The 22,192-nt window shown below is 36.6% G+C and overlaps 1 protein-coding gene and 1 long non-coding RNA gene across 3 annotated transcripts in view; one reads left to right on the forward strand and one right to left on the reverse strand.

Moving 5' to 3' along the window:
* LOC129048701 (uncharacterized) overlaps positions 1-22,192 on the reverse strand; it is a 196,960-nt gene that overhangs the window by 19,532 nt on the left and 155,236 nt on the right. The window lies entirely within an intron of this gene.
* LOC100461659 (olfactory receptor 5P3) lies at positions 80-6,106 on the forward strand. Its single transcript, XM_002822073.3, has 2 exons — positions 80-96; positions 4,935-6,106. The coding sequence occupies exon 2, from the start codon at positions 4,956-4,958 to the stop codon at positions 5,889-5,891; it is 936 nt and encodes a 311-aa protein (XP_002822119.3). The 5' UTR covers positions 80-96; positions 4,935-4,955; the 3' UTR covers positions 5,892-6,106.

Consider the following 22,192-nt stretch of genomic DNA (forward strand, 5'->3'; position numbering starts at 1 on the left):
TATCCCAAAGGACCCCAAATCTAATAAATATCACCTTTCTATACAGTGACAGTTCTTTGGAATTTGTCATTATTGTTGATGTACATTCATCTGCAGGTAATAATTTCCCTTTTCTATTGATACAGGAATGTTTGTTTCTCATTTTTGTATTAGAAGTTAAGGTATAGTTTTTTAAAGGAAATAATCATTTGTTGAACATTCACTTCTTTCTATGATCCATACTTGGTATTATCGTGTACATCATCTTATTCAACACAAGAATCATGTGAAGTATTTTTTTAAACAAATAACGTAATGAAGAGTTGAACAGTTTATGTAAAATTTCCAAGATTCTATAGATTGCTGGTGACAAAGCTGAATATAATCCCAGGGCCGTATGTCTCCAAAGCTCATGGCATTTCTGTCCAACACATTGCTTCCATGCCATAATAGCTTTTATAACTGACTCCAAATTTCTATTATACACATCTATCTTTTCTAAAACTTTAAGCATTCATTCATTCTTGGGTCCATGCCACTAAATAAAGTCCTGTACAAAGATAAGGAAGATAGGACTTTAGAGTTCAAACATGTAATTGCATGGTGTTCTTAACATAGCATGCTATTGATCAGTTAATTCAGACATAAAATTATTCAAGCATCTCAGTTCAGAATAAAAGTGTGAAAATAATGTGGCCGGATGAGCACATGACTTTGGTGCCAGTGTGTGTGCATATGCATGTGGTGTGTGTGTGAGAGAGAGAAAGAGAGAACAGTGCACGTGTGCAAGAGTTCAGTCTGCTTTAGAGCAAATTCTTTGAAGAAAAATACATTATTCTCTAATTTTGGTTGATCTTTAAAAAGAGAATTATGGGAATTTTTGTGGTTGCTATTGTTGAGGAGCAATAAAGAATGGAAATTTCCAAGAGTAAATAAACCTTGTATTAAATGATGTAGGAAAACATTGAATTGTCTTAATTTTCTTCCATAGAAGAAGACATAATTGATAAAAATGGAATTAAATTGTTGACATGTGAAATAAAAATTCCCTCTTTTATCTTATCAGCTATAGCACCTCTTTGGCTCCCTCTGTATGGTCTGCCTTTCATATTCCTCTGCCTTTCATTCATTCCTCTCTACTTTTTTTTAAAAAAACTTCTGCTTCTCTTTTTTCCTAATTCTAATAGAGGCATCAATTGGATACTTAAGATACACAGAAGCAAAGAGCAAAGTGTTTGCAGACTCCAGAGTGAAAGTAATCTATTGAGAAATTTAAAGCATTATCTTCATATGGATGTGTAGAGTATAGACTGTAGTGGATTAATTTACTATGCTGAATCCTAGAATATCATTTTAAAATGTCACAGCATCACATTAGCTCAGGTAGACCTGTAATTCCTGAATCTCTTTCATAGTGCTGTCACCAATTTTCAGCCCATTCCAACTGGGCACAATTGTGACTGCTTGATGGTTCTCCCATGTATTGAGCAGTTATTTTGTTTATCTTCAGACTTCTAAAAAGCACTGGAGTAGTAAAAAAAAAAAAAAAAAAAAAAGTTAATTTCCTTCAGGAGCCATTTCTTGCCCAAGATAAATTGCTTATGTTCCGTCATTCACTTTAAGACTCTGTATCTTCTGCTTCTCTTTACTCATATTCCCAACCAATCAACATGGAATTTCTGTATCAGCAACCCTGTTTTTGTAGCAGCCACTGCAACATTCTTCCCCATTTTGCTGATGCCCTTTGGTGCATATTGGTCTTTCTATGCTGTAATCCCAACTTCTATTAGCAATAAAGGTTACTTTTTCAGAAAGTCATGAGACCCTACAAATACAGACACAAATATATATTTTCAAATATTTTTTCATATTTATGATGAAGTATACATTTTATTTTTATGGTAATTTTTCTCTCCTTCATAAAAATCAACTTCTCATTTTGAAAATTTTCTTTCTTATATCTCCATGTTCAGTTTAAACATTTTGTATAATATCTGTTCATCTTCATTCTTCCCTGTCCTAGTAAGATATTCTCTATTTCTAGCCAATTTTTTGAAACCCTATATGAAATAACAGCATAGGTAAAGATGAAAGTCTTGACAGACCATATGTAATATTCCAGATGCATACTCCATAAAGGTAACCATGACTAGCAATGGCAGTTTCGGATCTATGTGAAGTCACCACTGCAGTAATCTCAGAAATGACTATCACCAGAATCCAGTTTTTTTTGTTTTTTTAACTCCAGGACCTTTGACCTTTTGATTTTACCTACTAGTTTTTCTCATTGGTTTTAAATTCTTCAATAGGGATGACTTTTCCTTGGGTGAGATACTGGGATTGCCTCAAAACTGTTAAGTCACTCCAGGTCAGCTGAGTTGCTTGTCTATTACCCCTTCCTCACAATCTTCACAACTTTGGGATTAGCTTTCACTCTCCCTTCTGCTCATTCAGCAATTAAATTGTAGCATACTAATGTATGTTAGACAATTGTGTGTATTATCTTCTGTACTCTCTCTCTCAGAATGTCATCTCTATTCAACTGGAACTAAGAAAGGTTATTTTCAAGTATTCAAGCCTTCTCTTTAATCAAGAGGTCCCATATCCATCTCTTTTTAACTCTTGAAGCCTTTTTCCTGTGCCCTTCTGCAGTCACAGTTATCAACAAAATTTCTTATGTCCTCAATATTGGTTTTGAACATTCCATTTCCCTCACTGTCCTTTTCAACAGACACTTGGCTCTCCCTGAGGACAATGTTTTCTCTGCAGCCTTCTCAAATGATGAACTTTTTTTTCTTTTACCACTTTTACCCCGAACCTGGTGGTGGATAGGATCTTCCATTTCCCTGTTGCTGCTTGTGGACATTCTCTCTCCTTCCTACCTACAAATACCCATAGTTGAGTTTTATGTCATCAGACTATACTAACCAATCTTACCTCTCTCTCCTCATGCGTTTGCAATCATCAACTGACTAGCATCATGTCTCCGCATCTTTGGAAGATTTTTGGCTCTGGCTCACTCGTTTTCTTACATTATTTCTGTCACTATTCCTGATGGTTTTAATACCTCCACATAGAAGATGCTTCCAACATTTTGGCTTCTTAGTTTCTTGACATATCCTCAAAAAAAAAATTTGTTTTCCTCCCTAAAACCTGTCTCTCCCATTGCTAGAGTTTAGACATTAGCATTTGCCAATAACTGTAGCTTTTCCGTAATCTCATTTTTAAGCATCCCAAACTGTAACTACCACCATTTCTTGTTTTTCCTGCTTGTTTTCACTAGTAGAATAATTATAGCAAATTTTCAATCCTTGCAGAAGGGCTAGAACCATTTTGTTGATTTTACCCATCTCAGGTACTCACTTCATCTTTGCCTAGCTTAAATGTAGTGGTTATTTTACTCTCTACTTTGCATATACCCTAACATTCCATATCTGTCCCTTTCGTTGCTCAGAAAAGAGAAAATCTTAGTGAAATCTGACTCCTCATCTATCAGGCACTCACAACTGTTCAGCTTAAAACAAAAGCATATCAATTCCCTAGGTGCTGGGCACTGAAGGAGACTATCACCTGCCTCACAGAATTGTCGTTTTCTCTCAGCCACACCTTTATGTGAATTACTGCACTGCAAAATTACCCTTTCAAGAGTAAATGTATTATTTATATGTTAGCATAATTTTAAAACCTTTTTAAATATGTAATGAACTAAATATACTTTCTGATAATCTATAGTCTTCTTTAGAAATCATAGAAAAGATGTGTAATATGTGAAATAAAGATAGTAAATGAATTAGAAGAAGTCCAAGAATATGGTTCTTCATTTTAGCTCAGTTTCCAGAAAGCCATTTGATCTAAAGTTATGTTAGACAATTGTGTGTATTATCTATCTTTTTTAGATCTCAGCTTATAATTTTATAAAGTGAGAGAAATCAAGTGGATTATTTCTAGGACCTTTTGAAGCTGTGAGAAAGCTCTCCTGCTTTTCTTGCATTTTCATGATTTTTCTCAAGCGAGTTGTTATGGAGGAGGGCCTTCCAGAAGCTGACCTACAGATGCAATTTTTATTAGACAGCAACTATTCAGATAGGGCTGGATATTTGTGTTCTGTAGAAGGCTGAAATCTTCTGTTAGCAACCTATCCCCAGCTTATGCAGAGTCTTGGGTATAAGTTGTGTCTTTGGAGCCTTCCAGGAGTAACCTGATCATGTCTTCTCTAGATTGGCTCACCATCTTGAATCAGATAGCTTGATCCTGAGATAATCAGGAGATGTCTCATCTCCTCTTTCAAACCTCAGTCTTCCTCTGTTTACTTGTTTATAATGTGAGTGCATTATTTCACCTCCCGCCTCGGTCCAGACTTCCTGGATATTTGGTATACTTTTCCTCAATTGTGAGATCTCTGGGTGGGGACCACAGCTCAGTGTTGAGTTACTGACCTCTTCTTGGTCCTGTGGATTAGCATGCAGCTAATCTGTTTGACCTCTGTTTGGAATTCAGAATTCTTAATGACTACACATCTTTGATACAATAGATGATACCTCAAACATCCTTTTGAACAACTGTTCTTTTCCATGAGTCTTGGTCTATTCTGACATTTATGTCTCCCTTCAATCATGTCTTTGGCCTTAGAAAATTGAGTTACTGGATTCTTTATATATTCTAGTGGCCATCTCTGAAATGTACTCACAGAACACCTAAATTAACCGTCCAATATGAGTTGAGTGTGTTAAGTTAAAAAAAAAAAAAAAAAGATTTTTCTGAGTATTCCTGACCTTACATCAGTGAACATTTATGTTTTCAAGTCTTACATAAGATACCGTGTGTGAAAGCGTTTTCTTCCCAAATTTACGTGAGTGCCTAAGTTGTTATACTTTTTAGTTAAATAGATATCGGAAAAATAAGTGTGCAATTATAGCATTGAATCCCATTATAATACTCATTTGTTTTTCTTTCAGTTGGCACCATTTCCAATATAGATGGGGACTGGAAATGACACCACTGTGATAGAGTTTACTCTTTTGGGGTTATCTGAGGATACTAAAGTTTGTGCTATTTTATTTCTTGTGTTTCTAGGAATTTATGTTGTCACCTTAATGGGTAATATCAGCATAATCGTATTGATCGGAAGAAGTCATCATCTTCATACACCCATGTACCTTTTCCTCTGCCATTTGGCCTTTGTAGATATTGGGTACTCCTCATCAGTCACACCTGTCATGCTCATGAGCTTCCTAAGGAAAGAAACCTCTCTCCCTGTTGCTGGTTGTGTGGCCCAGCTCTGTTCTGTAGTGACGTTTGGTACGACCGAGTGCTTCCTGCTGGCTGCCATGGCCTATGATCGCTATGTGGCCATCTGCTCGCCCCTGCTCTACTCTACCTGCATGTCCCCTGGAGTCTGCATCATCTTAGTGGGCATGTCCTACGTGGGTGGATGTGTGAATGCTTGGACATTCATTGGCTGCTTATTAAGACTGTCCTTCTGTGGGCCAAATAAGGTCAATCACTTTTTCTGTGACTATTCACCACTTTTGAAGCTTGCTTGTTCCCATGATTTTACTTTTGAAATAATTCCAGCTATCTCTTCTGGATCTATCATTGTGGCCACTGTGTGTGTCATAGCCATATCCTACATCTATATCCTCATCACCATCCTGAAGATGCGCTCCACTAAGGACCACCACAAGGCCTTCTCCACCTGCACCTCCCACCTCACTGCAGTCACTCTGTTCTATGGGACCATTACCTGCATTTATGTGATGCCCAAGTCCAGCTACTCAACTGACCAGAACAAGGTGGTGTCTGTGTTCTACACCATGGTGATTCCCATGTTGAACCCCCTGATCTACAGCCTCAGGAACAAGGAGATTAAGGGGGCTCTGAAGAGAGAGCTTAGAATAAAAATATTTTCTTGATGAAACTAGTTTGAAGAATTTGATATATTAATATTCCATATATAATAATAATAAGACACCAAGTGTTTGTGGTCAAAATATATCTGTCGATAGACCATTACCCAGTGTGGAGCTTTTTAGTCAATCAGGAGGGAAGATTTTCAGATAGAATAGGAAATTAGAAGTCCGTCTTGCTTTACCTTTAATAAAATTAAATTAAATTTATAATTGAGAATGCAAATAGTTTCACATGAAAAAATGCTTTATCTGCTGAAAATCCTTTAAAAATTTTATTCTTATTTTTTCAAGAGATGTTTTCTGCCATAAGTTAAGGCATACCTTTAAACCTTCAGACTGTGGCCATTTTCAACATCAGCTTATCCTGAGATACGTGCCTGATATGTATAGTTGTTACTGAGTACATTGTGAGAGAAAATGACAAAGGAACCATAGTAAAATTGCTGGAGATATTCTTCTTCCAGAAAGGTTGCCTGCTGGCAATGAGCTTGGTAGACCCACAACAATCTGGTCTGTGTTTCTATTCTCTGTCTCCAGCATGGTTATAGGGTCCCAGAGAAGAACCTGTTAGATGCCCCTGACTAACCTATGAATTTCTCTGTAAGATCAAAACCTGTGACTTCTGTGGGAATGAGCAGGGTTTCTGAACTCCTTAGAGACTGAGTGGGGAAAAAAAATCAGGCAATAACTTCCAAGAGGAGAATCCAGCTTATAGTGTGACATTGTGGCTGTGAGGAACAACCTTTTGGAGTGACTTGTTCATGGTCAGAGCCTCATCTTACTTAGGAAACTCAAGGGGACTAGACTGCCTCTCCTCTGAAAGTATGTCTGCCCCTGGAGAGGCTTAATCAACCTCTGTATGCTGATGACTACACGATTTATTTCTCTTTCCTGTCCCCTCTTTAGTGTTTCAGACAACAATCCCAACATTCTGTCAATAGAACCATAAGGTATCAATCATTTCATTCATTTATTTTTTATTTTGTACATTCAAAAACTATATTTGAGGCCGGGCACAGTGGCTCATGCCTGTAATCCCAGAACTTTGGGAGGCCAAGGCAGCGGGATCACCTGAGGTCGGGAGTTCAAGACCAGCCTGACCAACATGGAGAAACCCTGTCTCTACAAATAATACAAAAAAAAATTAGCTGGGCGTGGTGATGGGCGCCTGTAATCCCAGCTACTCAGGAGGCTGAGGCACGAGAATCACTTGAACCCAGGAGGCAGAGGTTGCAGTGAGCCGAGATGGCGCCATTGCACTCCAGCCTGGGCAACAACAGCAAAACTCCATCTCAAAAATAAATAAATAAATAAATAAATAAAACTATATTTGGTTATTCTTATTTTATTTTATATATATTTTTTGAGATGGAGTCTAGCTCTGTCACCCAGGCTGGAGTGCAGTGGCACGATCTCGGCTCACCGCAAGCTCTGCCTCCTGGGTTCACGCCATTCTCCTGCCTCAGCCTCCCTAGTAGCTGGGACTACAGGCCCACCTGCCACCACATCCGGCTAAGTTTTTGTATTTTTAGTAGAGATGGGGTATCACCGTGTTAGCCAGGATGGTCTCGATCTCCTGACCTAGTGATCCGCCCACCTCAGCCTCCCAAAGTGCTGGGATTACAGGCATGAGCCACTGCAGCCGGCCTATTTGGTGATCCTTATAGGCACTGCCCTAGATGAGGATATAAGTGACTAATAGCCACAGATGTCTGTCATGATGGAATTTGTCTTCTAACATAGGAGTCAGACAATAAAACTAACAAGTAAGTGAAACCTACTATTAGAAGGGGATGAGTGCTATGGAGAAAGAAAAAGTGGAAGAGTATGTGGAAGGTTGATGTGCCAGGGGCAGGGAGGAGTCACTGCAGGTCTCACTGGGAACATAACATCTGAACAACTGCTGCCAAAGGTGAGGACAGTTCATGTTGAATATGGTGTTACCTGTGTAACAGCTCTATGAGTCTAATCTTCACTCACATGCATGTAATTTACTTTTGAGGTTTCTGTTCCAACAGTGGCAGAATTGATCATTTTAATCAGTGCCATGGTGAATACAATTAAAACATGATAAAATGTTAATATATCTTAAATTTCACATTAGAACTTACAGGATAATAAGGAATTGTCTTATCAGAAAGTGTGATAACCTAGAGAAGTAGGCCCAATACTCAAAAATGCTTTTGCCAAGAGAGAATTTGGCAAGTCAGAAGATTGTTATTATCCTGAGCTGTGGCTTTAGTGTTCTTGTGGGATGAGAGGGCCACAAATCAAAGCCTATGGCATATCCAGGTGAGAAGTCTGATTTATACACCTCACATATATCCTCAGGATAAGGGAAAACGTGAAGTAACCAAGGCTGGCACAGGTTAGCAGCCCTGGAGAGCTTGAGAAGTTCAGTGCTTGAATTTGAATATAACATGGTCAGGGACAGGTGGTCTGAATCAGGGTGAACTGAATAAGCAAACAACAAACCCACACCTCAGTGATTCCTACTGGTAATTATTCAAAATCAATAACCAACACACGGTGAAAAATAATGACCAGCACAAAAGGAAACAAGGTACCAAGCATGAAAGCCAGTGGAAGCAAAAGGCAACAGAAACAAAACTAAGATTTAACATATGGAAATGAACAATTACAGACTATAATATTGCTTTATTTCAAAGTAAAAAGACTATTTGAAATGTGTACAACCACAACCAAAAATAATGACTAAATATATGCAATTATTTAGAACAGCATACTTGAAAAATTTGCCACGCCAGTAGAGTTACACCAGGCATTTCTATTTGGTTAGCATAGTCCTCATTGGTCTTCACATAGAAATCCCAACTGGCAGCACAGGCAGAGGAGCCATCCTACTTAGAAGCCTCATGACCTTAATTGGAATCAATATATTTTACATGGTGTTTAGTATAGTGTTTAGTTCCAGGGTCTCTGCAAGGTTTTTACAGGAATAAGAATGACTGCACTCAAGGAAGTATAAAGTATAAAATAGAATATACTGGCCCCATGTATGGATAGAATTTACAATTAATCATTTTTGTCATAAGCAGTGTAGTGTTATATGTAACACACCTGACATTTCAGTTTTGTCCAAATTTAGGAGAAATAGGAAGTTCACTCATGGTAAAATTTATCCTTAAAGAAGTCAAAGGACATGGCATTGGGGGTCTTAAATGCAATACACTATTTACATAAAATTCTGAACAAATGCACTGTTTAGAATTCCGTACTGAATCGTAGGCAGAACTTAAGGGCCATGAATAATGTTATTTGGGAAATAGGCCCCTTACTCTGTGTGTCAAGTATGGGGCTCTGAGAGAAATTTCTTTAGAAGACAACCTAGGCAATACCATTCAGGACATAGGCATGGGCAAAGACTTGATTACTAAAACACCAAAAGCTCCTAATGCTACCTAATGCTAAATGATGAGTTAATGGGTGCAGCACACCAGCATGGCACATGTATACATATGTAACCTGCACATTGTGCACATGTACCCTAAAACTTAAAGTATAATAATAATAAAAAAAATAAAACACCAAAAGCAACAGCAGCAAAAGCCAAATATGACAAATGGGATCTAATTAAACTGGAGAGTTTCTGCATAGCAAAAGAAACTATCATCAGAGTGAAGAGGCAACCTACAGAATGGGAGAAAACTTTTGCAATCTATCCATCTGACAAAGGACTAATATCCAGAATTTACAAAGAACTTAAACAAATTTACAAGAAACAACCCCATCAAAAAGTGGGTGAATGATATGAACAGACACTTCTCAAAAGAAGATATTTATGCAGCCAACAAAAGTAAGAAAAAAACCTCATCATCACTGGTCATTAGAGAAATGCAAATCAAAACCACAATGAGATACCATCTCATGCCAGTTAGAATGGCAATCATTAAAAAGTCAGGAAGGCCAGGCGCGGTGGCTCATGCCTGTAATCCCAGCACTTTGGTAGGCTGAGGCGGGTGGATCATGAGATCAGGAGATTGAGACCATCCTGGCTAACATGGTGAAACCCCGTCTCTACTAAAAATACAAAAAATTAGCCAGATGTGGTGGCGGGCACCCATAGTCCCAGCTACTCGGGAGGCTGAGGCAGGAGAATGGCGTGAACCCAGGAGGTGGAGCTTGCAGTGAGCCGAGATCACACCACTGCACTCCAGCCTGGGCAACAGAGCAAGACTCCATCTCAAAAAAAAAAAAAAAAAAAAAAAAAGTCAAGAAACAACATATGCTGGAGACGATGTGGAGAAATAGGAACACTTTTACACTGTTGGTGGGAGTATAAATTAGTTCAACCATTGTGGAAAACAGTGTGGCGATTCCTCAAGGATCTAGAACTAGAAATACCATTTGAACCAGCCAACCCATTACTGAGTATATACCCAAAGGATTATAAATCATTCTACTATAAAGACACATGCACACATGTGTTTATTGTGGCACTGTTCATAATAGCAAAGACTTGGAACCAACCCAAATGTCCATCAATGATAGACTGGATAAAGAAAATGTGGCACATATACACCATGGAATACTATGCAGCCATCAAAAAGGATGAGTTCATGTCCTTTGCAGGGACATGGATGAGGCTGGAAACCATCATTCTCAGCAAACTAACACAAGAACAGGAAACCAAACACTGCATGTTCTCACTCATGAGTGGGAGTTGAACAATGAGAACACATGGACACAGGAAGGGGAACATCACACACCAGGGCCTGTCAGGGGATGGGGGACCAGGGAAGAGATAGCATTAGGAGAAATACCTAATGCAGATGACAGGTTGATGGGTGCAGCAAACCACTATGGCACATGTGTACCTATGTAACAAAACTGCACATTCTGCACATGTACCCCAGAACTTAAAGTATAAAAAAGAATAGAATAAAAATATTATTTTTTTCTTGAAAAAAAAACATGACAGCCACGGATTCAAAAAAGACTTTGATAATTTTTATCATCAATTTGTGATTAAAAAGCCTTAGCAAAATTGAAATAGTATAAGTACTTCATCTAGGAAAAACTACTCATGTTTTGAAAGCTTTTCCTTCATGTCTGAGAATGAGAAAGAGATGCCATTGTTAGCATTTCTATTCTTCGTGGTATGGGTGACACTAGCCAGGGCACTATAACAAGAAAAGGAAATAGAAGGCATAACAATAGAAAAAAAGAAATAAAGTGTTATACAAGATGACTGTTTATTTAGAAAATAATAAAGTAAAAATAAACTATCAATACTAGAGATATTTTTAACAATATTGATGGAAAAAAAAGCAAAAGTTTTATTTCCTTTTAAAATTTTTTAATTTTTATGGGTACATAGTAGGTGTATATATTTATGGGGTATAGGAGATATTTTGATACAGGCATGCAATGTATAATAATTACATGATAGAGAATGGGGTATCCATCTACTCAAACACTTGTCCTTTGTATTACAAACAACCAATTATACTCTTTTAGTTATTTTAAAATGTATGATTAAAATATTATTGATTGTAGTCACCCTGTTGTGCTAGCAAACGCTAGGTTTTATTCATTAATTCTAACTATCTTTTTGTACCGATTAACCATCTTCACTTCCCCTCCAACCCTCTACTGCCTTTCTCAACCTCTAATAACCATCCTTCTACTCTCTATCTCAATTAGTTCAATTGTTTTGGTGTTTATATCACACAAATAAGTGAGAACATGTGATATTTGTCTTTCTGTACCTGGATTATTTCACTTAACATGATGCTCTGCAGTTCCATTAACATTGTTGCAAATGACAGGGCCTCATTCTTTTTTATGGCCAAATAGTACTTCATTGTGTCTATGTACATTTTCTTTATCCACTCATCTGTTGATGGACAGTTAGGTTGCTTCCAAATCTTGGCTATTGTGAACATTACTGCAACAAACATGGGAGTACAGATATCTCTTTGATAAACTGATTTCCTTTCTTTGGGGTATATACCCAGCAGTGGGACTGCTGGATCATATGGTAATTCTATTTTTGAGGAACCTCCACACTGTTCTCCATAGTGCTTGTACTCACTTACATTCCCACCAACAGTGTATGAGGGTTCCCTTTTCTCCACATCCTCGCCAGCATTTGTTATTGCCTGTCTTTTGGATAAAAGCCATTTTAACTGGGGTGAAATGATACATCATTGTAGTTTTGATTTGCATTTCTCTGATGACAAATGATGTTGAATACCTTTTCATATGTGTTTGCCATTTGTATGTCTTCATTTGAGAAACGTCTATTCAAATGTTTAGCCCATTTTAAAAACTGGATTATTAGATATTTTCCTAAAGAGTTGTTTGAGCTCCTTATGTATTCTGGTTATTAATCCCTTGTCAGAGGGGTAGTTTGCAAATATTTTCTCCCATTCTGTGTGTTGTCTCTTCACTTTGTTTATTGTATCATCTGCTGTGCAGAAGCTTTTTAACTTGAGGTGATCCCATTTGCCCGTTTTTGCTTTGGTTGCCTATGCTTGTGGGGTATTGCTCAAGAAATTTTTGTCCAGACCAATGTTCTGGGGACTTCATCTAATGTTTTCTTGTAGTGGTTTAATAATTTGAGGTCTTAGAGTTAGGTCTTTGATCCATTTTGATTTTATTTTTGTATATATAGAGAAACAGGGGTCAGTTTCATTCTTCTGCATATGGAAATCCAGTTTTCCCAGCACGATTTATTGAAGAGACTGTCTTTTCCCCAGTGTACGTTCTCTCTTCCCCAGTGTATGTTCTTTGCACCTTTGTCAAAAATTAGTTTACTATAGGTGTGTGGATTTGTTTATGGGTTCTTTTTTCTGTTCCATTGGTGTATGCATCCATTTTTATGCCAGTATCACGCTGTTTTGTTCACTATAGCCGTGTAGTATAATTCGAAGTCAGGTAATGGGATTCCTCCAGTTTTGTTCTTTTTGCCTATGAGAGTTTTGGCTACTTGGGCTCTTTTCTGGTTCCATATAAGTTTTAGGATTGTGTTTTCTATTTCTGTGAAGAATGTCATTGGTATTTTGATAGAGATTGCACTGGATCTGTAAACTGCTTTGAGTAGTATGGACCGTTTAACAGTATTGATTCTTCTAATCCACAAGCATGGAATATCTTTCCATTTTTTGTGTCCTTTTCAATTTATTTCATCAGTGTTTAACAGTTTTCTTTGTAGATATCTGTCACTTCTTTGGTTAATTCCTAGTTATTTAATTTTATTTGTGACTTGTGAATCGGATTCTGTTTTTTATTTATTTTTCATATTGTTCACTGTTGGCATATAGAAATGCTACTGATTTTTAAAATATTGATCTTGTATCCTGCAACTTTACTGAAATTGTTTATCAGCTCTAATAGTTTTTTTGGTGAAGTCATTTGATTTTTCCAAATATAAGATTATATTATCTGCAAATAAGGATAATTTGACTTCTTTCTTTCTAATTTGGATGCCCTTTATATTTTTCTCGTTTGCTCTAGCTAGGACTTCCAGTACTATGTTGAATAACAGTGGTGAAAGTGGCCATCTTTGTGATGTTCTAGGTCTTAAAGGAAAGGCTTTCAGTTTTTACCCATTCAGTATGATACTTGTTGTGGGTCTGTCATATATGGATTTTATTATGTTGAGGTATGCTCCTTCTATAGTTTTTTAAAAATGTTTTTATGATGAAGGGATGTTGAATTTTATCAAATGCTTTTTCAGCATCAGTTGAAATTATTATATGATTTTTGTCCTTCATTTTGTTAATCTGATGTACCACATTGGATTGATTTGCATATGTTGAACCACCCTTGCATCCCTGTGACAAATCCTACTTAGTCATGATGAATGATTTTTTAAAAATGTGTTGTTGAATTTGATTTGCTAGTATTTTTTTCAGGATTTTTGCATCAATATTCATCAGGCATATTGGGATATTGAAGTCTCCAGCTATTATTGTATTGGACTCTATTTCTCTCTTTAGCTCTAATAATATTTCCTTTATATATCTGGGTGCTCCAGTATTGGATGCATGTATATTTAATATTGTTATAATCCACTTTCTGAATTGACCTGTTTATCACTATATAGTGACACTTTGTCTCTTACGGTTTTTGTTTTTGTTTTGAAATCTATTTTGTCTGATATAAATATAGTGACTCCTGGTGTTTTTTGGGTTTCCATTGGCATGGAATACTTTTTCCATCCCTTTGTTTTCAGTCAATGTGTTTTTTTTATAGGTAAGGTGTATTTCTTGGCAGAAACAGGTCAATGGGTCTTGTTCTTTCATACATTCAGTCAGCCTACGCCTTTTGATTGGAGAGTTTAGTCCACTACATTCAGTGTTATTATTGATAGGTAAGGCCTTGCTCTTGCCATTATGTTATTTGTTTTCTGGTTGTTTTGTGGTCCTCCCTTCTTTTCTGTCTTCCTATCTTCCTTATAATGAAGGTGATTATCTCTGGTGATATAATTTATTCTCTTGCTTTTTTTTGTATATCTATCATATGTTTTTTGGTTTGAGGTTGCCATGAGGCTTGCAATTACCCATTATTTTAAGCTCATAACAACTTAATACTGTTTTCATAAACAAACAAAAAGAAAACCAATAAACAGTTTAGCTTCATCTCCCCTGCTTTTTAATTTTTTTGTTTTTATTTATACTTTATTGTCTGTGTCTTGAGAAGTTGTTGCAGTTATTTTTGATTGGTTCATCATTTTGTTTTTCTACTAAGGTATGAGTAGTTACACACCATGGTTACAGTATTATAATATTCTGTGTTTTTCTGTTTAGTTATTACCAGTGAGTTTAGTACCTTCAGGTGATTATTTAGTGCTCACGTATGTCCTTTTATTTCTGCTTGAAGTACTCCCTTTAGCATTTCTTGTAGTGCAGGTCTGCTGTTGATGAAATCTCTCAGCTATTGTTTGCTGGGAAAGTCTTTATTTCTTCTTTGTGTTTGAAGATGTTTTCACCAGATATTCTATTGCAAGATAACCTTTTTTTTTTTTTTTTTTTTTTTTTTTTTTTTTTTTTTTTTTTTTTACTTCAGCACTTCAAATATGTAATGCTGCTCTCTTCTAGCCTTTTCCACTGAAAAGTCTACCACCAGACATATTAGAACTCCATTGTAAGTTATTTTTTTTTCCTCTTGATGCTTTTTGAATCCTTTCTTTATCCTTGACCTTTGGTAGTTTCATTATTAAATGACTTGAGGTAGTCTTTTTTGGATTAAATCTGCTTGGTGTTCTATAATCTTCTTGAATGCTGATAGCTTTCTCTAGTTTTGGGAAGTTCTCTGTTATTATCCCTTTAAATAAACTTTCTTCCCCTATCTGTTTCTCTACTCCCTCTTTAAGGCCAATAACTCATAGATTTGCCCTTTTTGAGGCTATTTTATATATTCTATAAGAATGCCACAATTACTTTTGCACCAACCTAATATCTCCTCTGTGTATTTTTTTATTTTTATTTTTTAATTTTTTATTATACTTTAAGTTCTAGAGTACATGTGTACAACATGCAGGTTTGTTACATATGTATACATGTGCCATGTTGGTGTGCTGCACCCATTAACTCATCATTTACATTACATATTCCTCCTAATGCTATCCCTCCCTGCTCCCCCCACCCCACAACAGGCCCCTGTGTGTGATGTTCCCTGCCCTGTGTCCAAGTGTTCTCATTGTTCAAGTCCCACCTATGAGTGAGAACATGCAGTGTTTGGTTTTCTCTCCTTGCAATAGTTTGCTGAGAATGATGGTTTCCAGCCTCATCCATGTCCCTGCAAAGGACATGAACTCAACCTTTTTTATGGCTGCATAGTATTCCAGGTGTATATGTGCCACATTTTCTTAATCCAGTCTAACATTGATGGACATTTGGGTTGGTTTCAAGTCTTTGCTATTGTGAATAGTGCCACAATAAACATACGTGTGCATGTGTCTTTATAGTAGCATGATTTACAATCCTTTGGGTATATACCCAGTAATGGGATGGCTGGGTCAAATGGTATTTCTAGTTCTAGATCCTTGAGGAATCACCACACTGTCTTCCACAATGGTTGAACTAGTTTACACTCCCACCAACAGTGTAAAAGCATTCCTATTTCTCCACATCCTCTCCAGCACCTGTTATTTCCTGACTTTTTAACGATCACCATTCTAACTGGTGTGAGATGGTATCTTATTGTGGTTTTGATTTGCATTTCTCTGATGACCAGTGATGATGAGCATTTTTTCATGTGTCTGTTGGCTGCATAAATGTCTTCTTTTGAGAAGTGTCTGTTCATATCTTTTGCCCACTTTTTGATGGGTTTTTTTTTTTTTTTGTAAATTTGTTTAAGTTCTTTGTAGATTCTGTATACTAGCCCTTTGTCAGATGGGTAAATTGCAAAAATTTTCTCCCATTCTGTAGGTTGCCTGTTCACTCTGATGGTAGTTTCTTTTGCCATGCAGAAGCTCTTTAGTTTAGTTTAATTAGATCCCATTTGTCAATTTTGGCTTTTGTTTCCATTGCTTTTGGTATTTTAGTCCTTGCCCATGCCTATGTCCTGAATGGTAATGCCTAGGTTTTCTTCTAGGGTTTTTATGGTTTTAGGTCTAACATTTAAGTCTTTAATCCATCTTGAATTAATTTTTATATAAAGGTGTAAGGAAGGGATCCAGTTTCAGCTTTCTACATATGGCTAGCCAGCTTTCCCAGCACCATTTATTAAATAGGGAATCCTTTCCCCATTTGTTGTTTTTATCAGGTTTGTCAAAGATCAGATGGCTATAGATGTGTGGTGTTATTTCTGAGGACTCTGTTCTGTTCCATTGGTCTATATCTCTGTTTTGGTACCAGTACCATGCTGTTTTGGTTGCTGTAGCCTTGTAGTATAGTTTGAAGTCAGGTAGTGTGATGCCTCCAGCTTTGTTCCTTTTGCTTAGGATTGTCGTGGCAATGCAGGCTCCTTTTTGGTTCCATATGAACTTTAAAGTAGTTTTTTCCAATTCTGTGAAGAAAGTCATTGGTAGCTTGATGGGGTTGGCATTGAATTTATAAATTATCTTGGGCAGTATGGCCATTTTCACGATATTGATTCTACCTATCCATGAGCATGGAATGTTCTTCCATTTGCTTGTGTCCACTTTTATTTTGTTGAGCAGTGGTTTGTAATTCTCCTTGAAGAGGTCCTTCATATCCCTTGTAAGTTGGATTCCTAAGTATTTTATTCTCTTTGAAGCACTCATGATTTGGCTGTTTGTCTGTTATTGGTGTATAGGAATGCTTGTAATTTTTGCACATTGATTTTGTATCTTGAGACTTTGCTGAAGTTGCTTATCTGCTTAAGGAGATTTTGGGCTGAGACAATGGGGTTTTCTAAATATAGAATCATGTCATCTGCAAACAGGGACAATTTGACTTCCTCTTTTCCTAATTGAATACCCTTTATTTCTTTCTCTTGCCTGACTGCCCTGGCCAGAACTTCCAACACTTTGTTGAATAGGAGTGGTGAGAGAGGGCATCCCTGTCTTGTGCAGGTTTTCAAAGGGGATGCTTCCAGTTTTTGCCTATTCAGTATGATATTGGCTATGGGTTTGTCATAAATAGCTCTTATTATTTTGAGATATGTTCCATCAATACCTAGTTTATTGAGAGTTTTCAGCATGAAGGGCTGTTGAATTTTGTCAAAGGCCTTTTCTGCATCTATTGAGAAAATCATGTGGTTTTTGTCATTGGTTCTGTTTATGTGATGGATTATGTTTATTGATTCGCATATGTTGAACCAGCCTTGCTTCCCAGGGATGAAGCTGATTTGATCGTGGTGGATAAGCTTTTTGATGTGCCGTCGGATACAGTTTGCCAGTATTTTATTGGGGATATTTGCATTGATGTTCATCAGGGATATTTGTCTAACATTCTCTTTTTTTGTCATGTCTCTGCCAGGCTTTGGTATCAGGATGATGCTGGCCTCATAAAATGAGTTAGGGAGGATTCCTTCTTTTGGAAGAATTTGAAAAGATTGGCAATAATTATTCTTAAATGTTTGGTAAAATTCATGGCCCATTTTATCCTGGGTCTTTCTTTCATGGAAGTATTTTATTACTGATTCAAATTCCAAACTCCTTATTGGTCTGTTCAGATTTTATTTTTATGTTAGACATACGTAAAAAATATAACACCTATGTTTCTAGGAATTTATTCATTTATTCCAGGTTATTCAATTACTGGTGTATAATTTTTCATAGTAGTCTCTGTATTTCTGTGGTATCAGGATTAATCTATTCTCTTTTATTTTGGATTTTATTTACTTATATCTTCTCTTTTATTTTCTTAGTCTAAGAGTTTGCCAATTTGGTTAATTTTTACTTAAAAAACTCTCTGTTGGCCTATTTTTTTATTCTGTTTTATTCATTTCAGCTCTGATCTTTGTTATTTCCTTTTTTTTTTTTTTTAACACACTTTGGGCTTAATTTGTTTTTCCTTTTCTAGTTCCTTGAGGTGTAACATTAAGTTGTTATTTGCAACTTATTCACCTGACTAATATGGATAATATTAGTCAGGGTCTAATATCCAAAGTCTACAAGGAACTTGAGCAAATTTACGAGAAAAAATGAACCACCCCATTAAGAAGTGGGCAAAGGACATGAACAGACACTTCTCAAAAGAAGACACTTATGCAGCCAACAAACATATGAAATAAAAGCCCAACATCACTAATAATTAGAGAAATGCAAATCAAAACCACAATGAGATACCATCTCATGCCAGTCAGAATGGCAATTATTAAAAAGTCAGGAAACAACAGATGCTGTCAAGGCTGTGGAGGGATAGGAATGCTTTTATACTGTTGGTGGGAATGTAAATTAGTTCAACCATTGTGGAAGACAGTGTGGTGATTCCTCAAAGACCTAGAACCAGAATTGCCATTTGACCCAGCAATGCCATTACTGGGTATATACCCAAATGAATATAAATCATACTGTTATAAAGATACATGCATATGTATGTTCTTTGTGATACTATTCACCATAGCAAAGGCATGGAACCAACCCAAATGCTCATCAATGATAGACTGGATAAAGAAAATGTGGTACATATGCACCAAGGAATACTATGCAGCCATAAAAAGAACGAAATAATGTCCTTTGCAGGGATATGGATAGAGCTGGAAGCCATTATCCTCAGCAAACTAACACAGGAACAGAAAACCAACCACCACATGTTCACTCATAAGTGGGAGCTGAACAATGAGAAAACACGGACACAGGGAAGGGAACAAAACACACCTGGGGCCTGTCAGGGGTGAGGGTAGAGGGAGGGAAGAGCATCAAGAAAAATAGCTAATGCAGGCTGGGCTTAATACCTAGGTGATGGGTTGATACATGCAGCAAACCACCATGGCAAACATTTACCTGTGTAAGAAACCTGCACATCCTGCACATGTACCCCAAAACTTAATAAAATAAAGTAAAATTAAAAAGTTGTTATTTGAGATCTTTCTTTTTTTTAAATGCAGACATTTACCACTGTAATCCTCCTTCTTAGAACTACTTTTGATTTATTTAATAAGTTTTTATATGTTATGTTTTCACCTTCATTTGTCACAAGATATATTTTTATTTCCCATTTGCTTTCTTCTTTGACCTATTGGTTGTTCAAGAAAGTGGTATTTAATTTCCACAGATTTTTTATTTTTACAGTTTATTTCCTGTCCTTGATTTCTGGCTTCATAACATTGTGGTCATAAAAGATGCCTGATATGATTTTAATCTTTTTAAATTTGTTAAGACTTGTTTTCTTGCTTTACATGTGATCTATCCTAGAGAATGTTTCATATGCAGTTGAGAAGAATGTGTTTTCTGTTGCTGTGGGATGCAATATTCTGTATATGTCTGTTAGGTTCATTTGGCCTAAAATCCAATGTCCTTTTATTGTCTTTGTGTCTGAATTACTTATCTGTTATTGAAAGAAAAATATTGAAGTCCCCTAGTAGTATTGTACTGCTGACTTTCTTCCTTCAGATGACTTAATAATTGCTTTATGTATTTAGGAGCTCTGACCTAGGGTGCCTATATATTAATTATTGTTATTTCCTCTTGGTAAATTGTCATATTTATCATATAATTATCTTCTTTGCCTTTTGTGACAGTTTTTGACTTAAAGTCTATTTTATCTGATATAAGTATTAGCTATTGCTGCTGTCTTTTGGTTTCTGCTTGTGTGGTATATCTTTTTCCATCCTTTCACTTTCAGTCTATGTTTTCTTAAAAGCTGAACTGAGTGTCCTATAGGCAGGATACAGTGCATGTGCTTTTGAATACATTCAGTCACTCTGTCTTTTCTTTGGATAATATAGTTCATATACATTTAAAGTAATCTGATAGGTATTTACTATTGCCACTTTGTTAACTACTTTAGTTAATTTTGTTTTCTGGTTTACAGGTTTTTTTTTCTTCCTTTCTTGCTGTCTTCCTTTGTGATTTGATGATTTTCTGTATGCTTTGATTCTTTTCTCTTTATCTTTTGTGTATCTACTATAGATTTTTGCCTTGTGGTTACCATGAGGCATATATACAACATATAGTTACAGCATTTTGTTTTGAGATGATAATAACTTAACTTCTACCACATGAAAACTTGGCACTTTTGCTTCCTCTCTCATATTTAAATATTTTTGATGAAAAAATTTACATCTTTTTATGTTGTATATACATTTACAAATTTTTGCTGCTGCAGTTATTTTTATTGCTTTTGCATTTTAACCTTTAAAACAGTTTTACCCACTATAATTACAGCATGAATATTATGAATTTGACTATATGTCCATGGTTACCAGCAAGTTTTATACTTTCACGTTTTCATGTTATTAAATAGTGTCCTTTCTTTTTTTTTTTTTTTGGTTTTACTTGAAGTTCTGGGATACAAGTGCAGAATGTGTAGGTTCGTTACATAGGTATATGTGTGCCGTGGTGGTTTCCTGCACCTATCAGCCTGTCATCTAGGTTTTAAGCCCCCACATGCATTAGCTATTTGTCCTAATGCTCTCCCTCCCCTCAACCCCCACTTCCCAACTGGCCCTGGTGTGTGTCGTTCCCCTCCCTGTGTCCATGTGTTCTCACTGTTCAACTCCCACTTATGAGTGACAACATGCAGTATTTAGTTTTCTGTTCCTGTGTTGGGGCAGCGCTCCTTTCACGGGGGCACTAGCTGTGGGGGATCTGTTTCTGCAAACTCCTGATTTGGCAAAGGATGAATAAACATAAACTGACACACAGATATTCTGCTCTGCCAGTACAGCTCAGGGTCCCAGCCGCTTATAGGCTTCCTGCTGAGTCCTGTAAACAGCTGCCACTCGGCCCTGGTCAGCTAGTCAGATTCGTATTTATTCAGTAGGATTAATTAACAAAATCTTGAGTCAACACCATTAGAATCCACATTGACATTGTGGACTTCCCAAGTAAAAGCACTTAAGCACTGGAGGTACATCAAAGGTTAGTCTTAAGATTATATGAGTAAACAAGCTAGCTAGGTAAACTACTCTGCCTTTCTTTATTACTATTTTAATTTGTTTAACTAAAGGTAAAGGGATCAGGCCGCCTTCAGCTGAAAGCAGAAGTTATGCAAACTTCTAACCGAAGTTATAACTGAAGTTATGCAAACTTCTAGGCCTTCCGAGAAGATTTGTGTCTATTTCTATAACTATCTCTAATATTTTCCCACCAGCCTGATTGAACCCCAATGCTGTTAGTTTTCTGAGGATGATGGCTTCCAGCTTCATCCATGTCCCTGCAAAGGACATTATCTCATTCCTTTTTATGGCTGCACAGTATTCCATGGTGTGTATGTACCACATTTTCTTTATCCAGTCTAGCATTGATGGGCATTTGTGTTGGTTCCATGCCTTTGCTATTGTAAATAGTGCTGCAATAAACACATGTGTGCATGTGTCTTTATAGTAGAATGATTTATATTCCTTTGGGTATACACCCAGTAATGGGATTGCTGGGTCAAATGATATTTCTGGCTCTAGATCCTTGAGGAATTGCCACACTGTCTTCCACAATGGTTGAACTAATTTACATTCCCACCAACAGTGTAAAAGCATTCCTATTTCTCCACAGCCTTGCCAGCAACTATTGTTTCTTGAAGTGTCTGTTTATGTCCTTTGCCCACTTTTTGATGAGGTTGTTTTTTTTTTTCTTATAAATTTGTTTAAGTTCCTTGTGGATTCTGGATATTAGACCTTTGTCAGATGGGTAGATTGCAAAAATTTTTTCCCATTCTGTAAGTTGCCTGTTCACTCTGATGATAGTTTCTTTTGCTGTGCAGAAA

Source organism: Pongo abelii, chromosome 9, assembly GCF_028885655.2.
Source record: "Pongo abelii isolate AG06213 chromosome 9, NHGRI_mPonAbe1-v2.0_pri, whole genome shotgun sequence".
Lineage (NCBI taxonomy): Eukaryota > Metazoa > Chordata > Mammalia > Primates > Hominidae > Pongo > Pongo abelii.

Excerpts from the sequence above, each read along its gene's own strand:
- LOC100461659 (XM_002822073.3), top strand. The coding sequence starts at position 4,956 with ATGGGGACTGGAAATGACACCACTGTGATAGAGTTTACTCTTTTGGGG.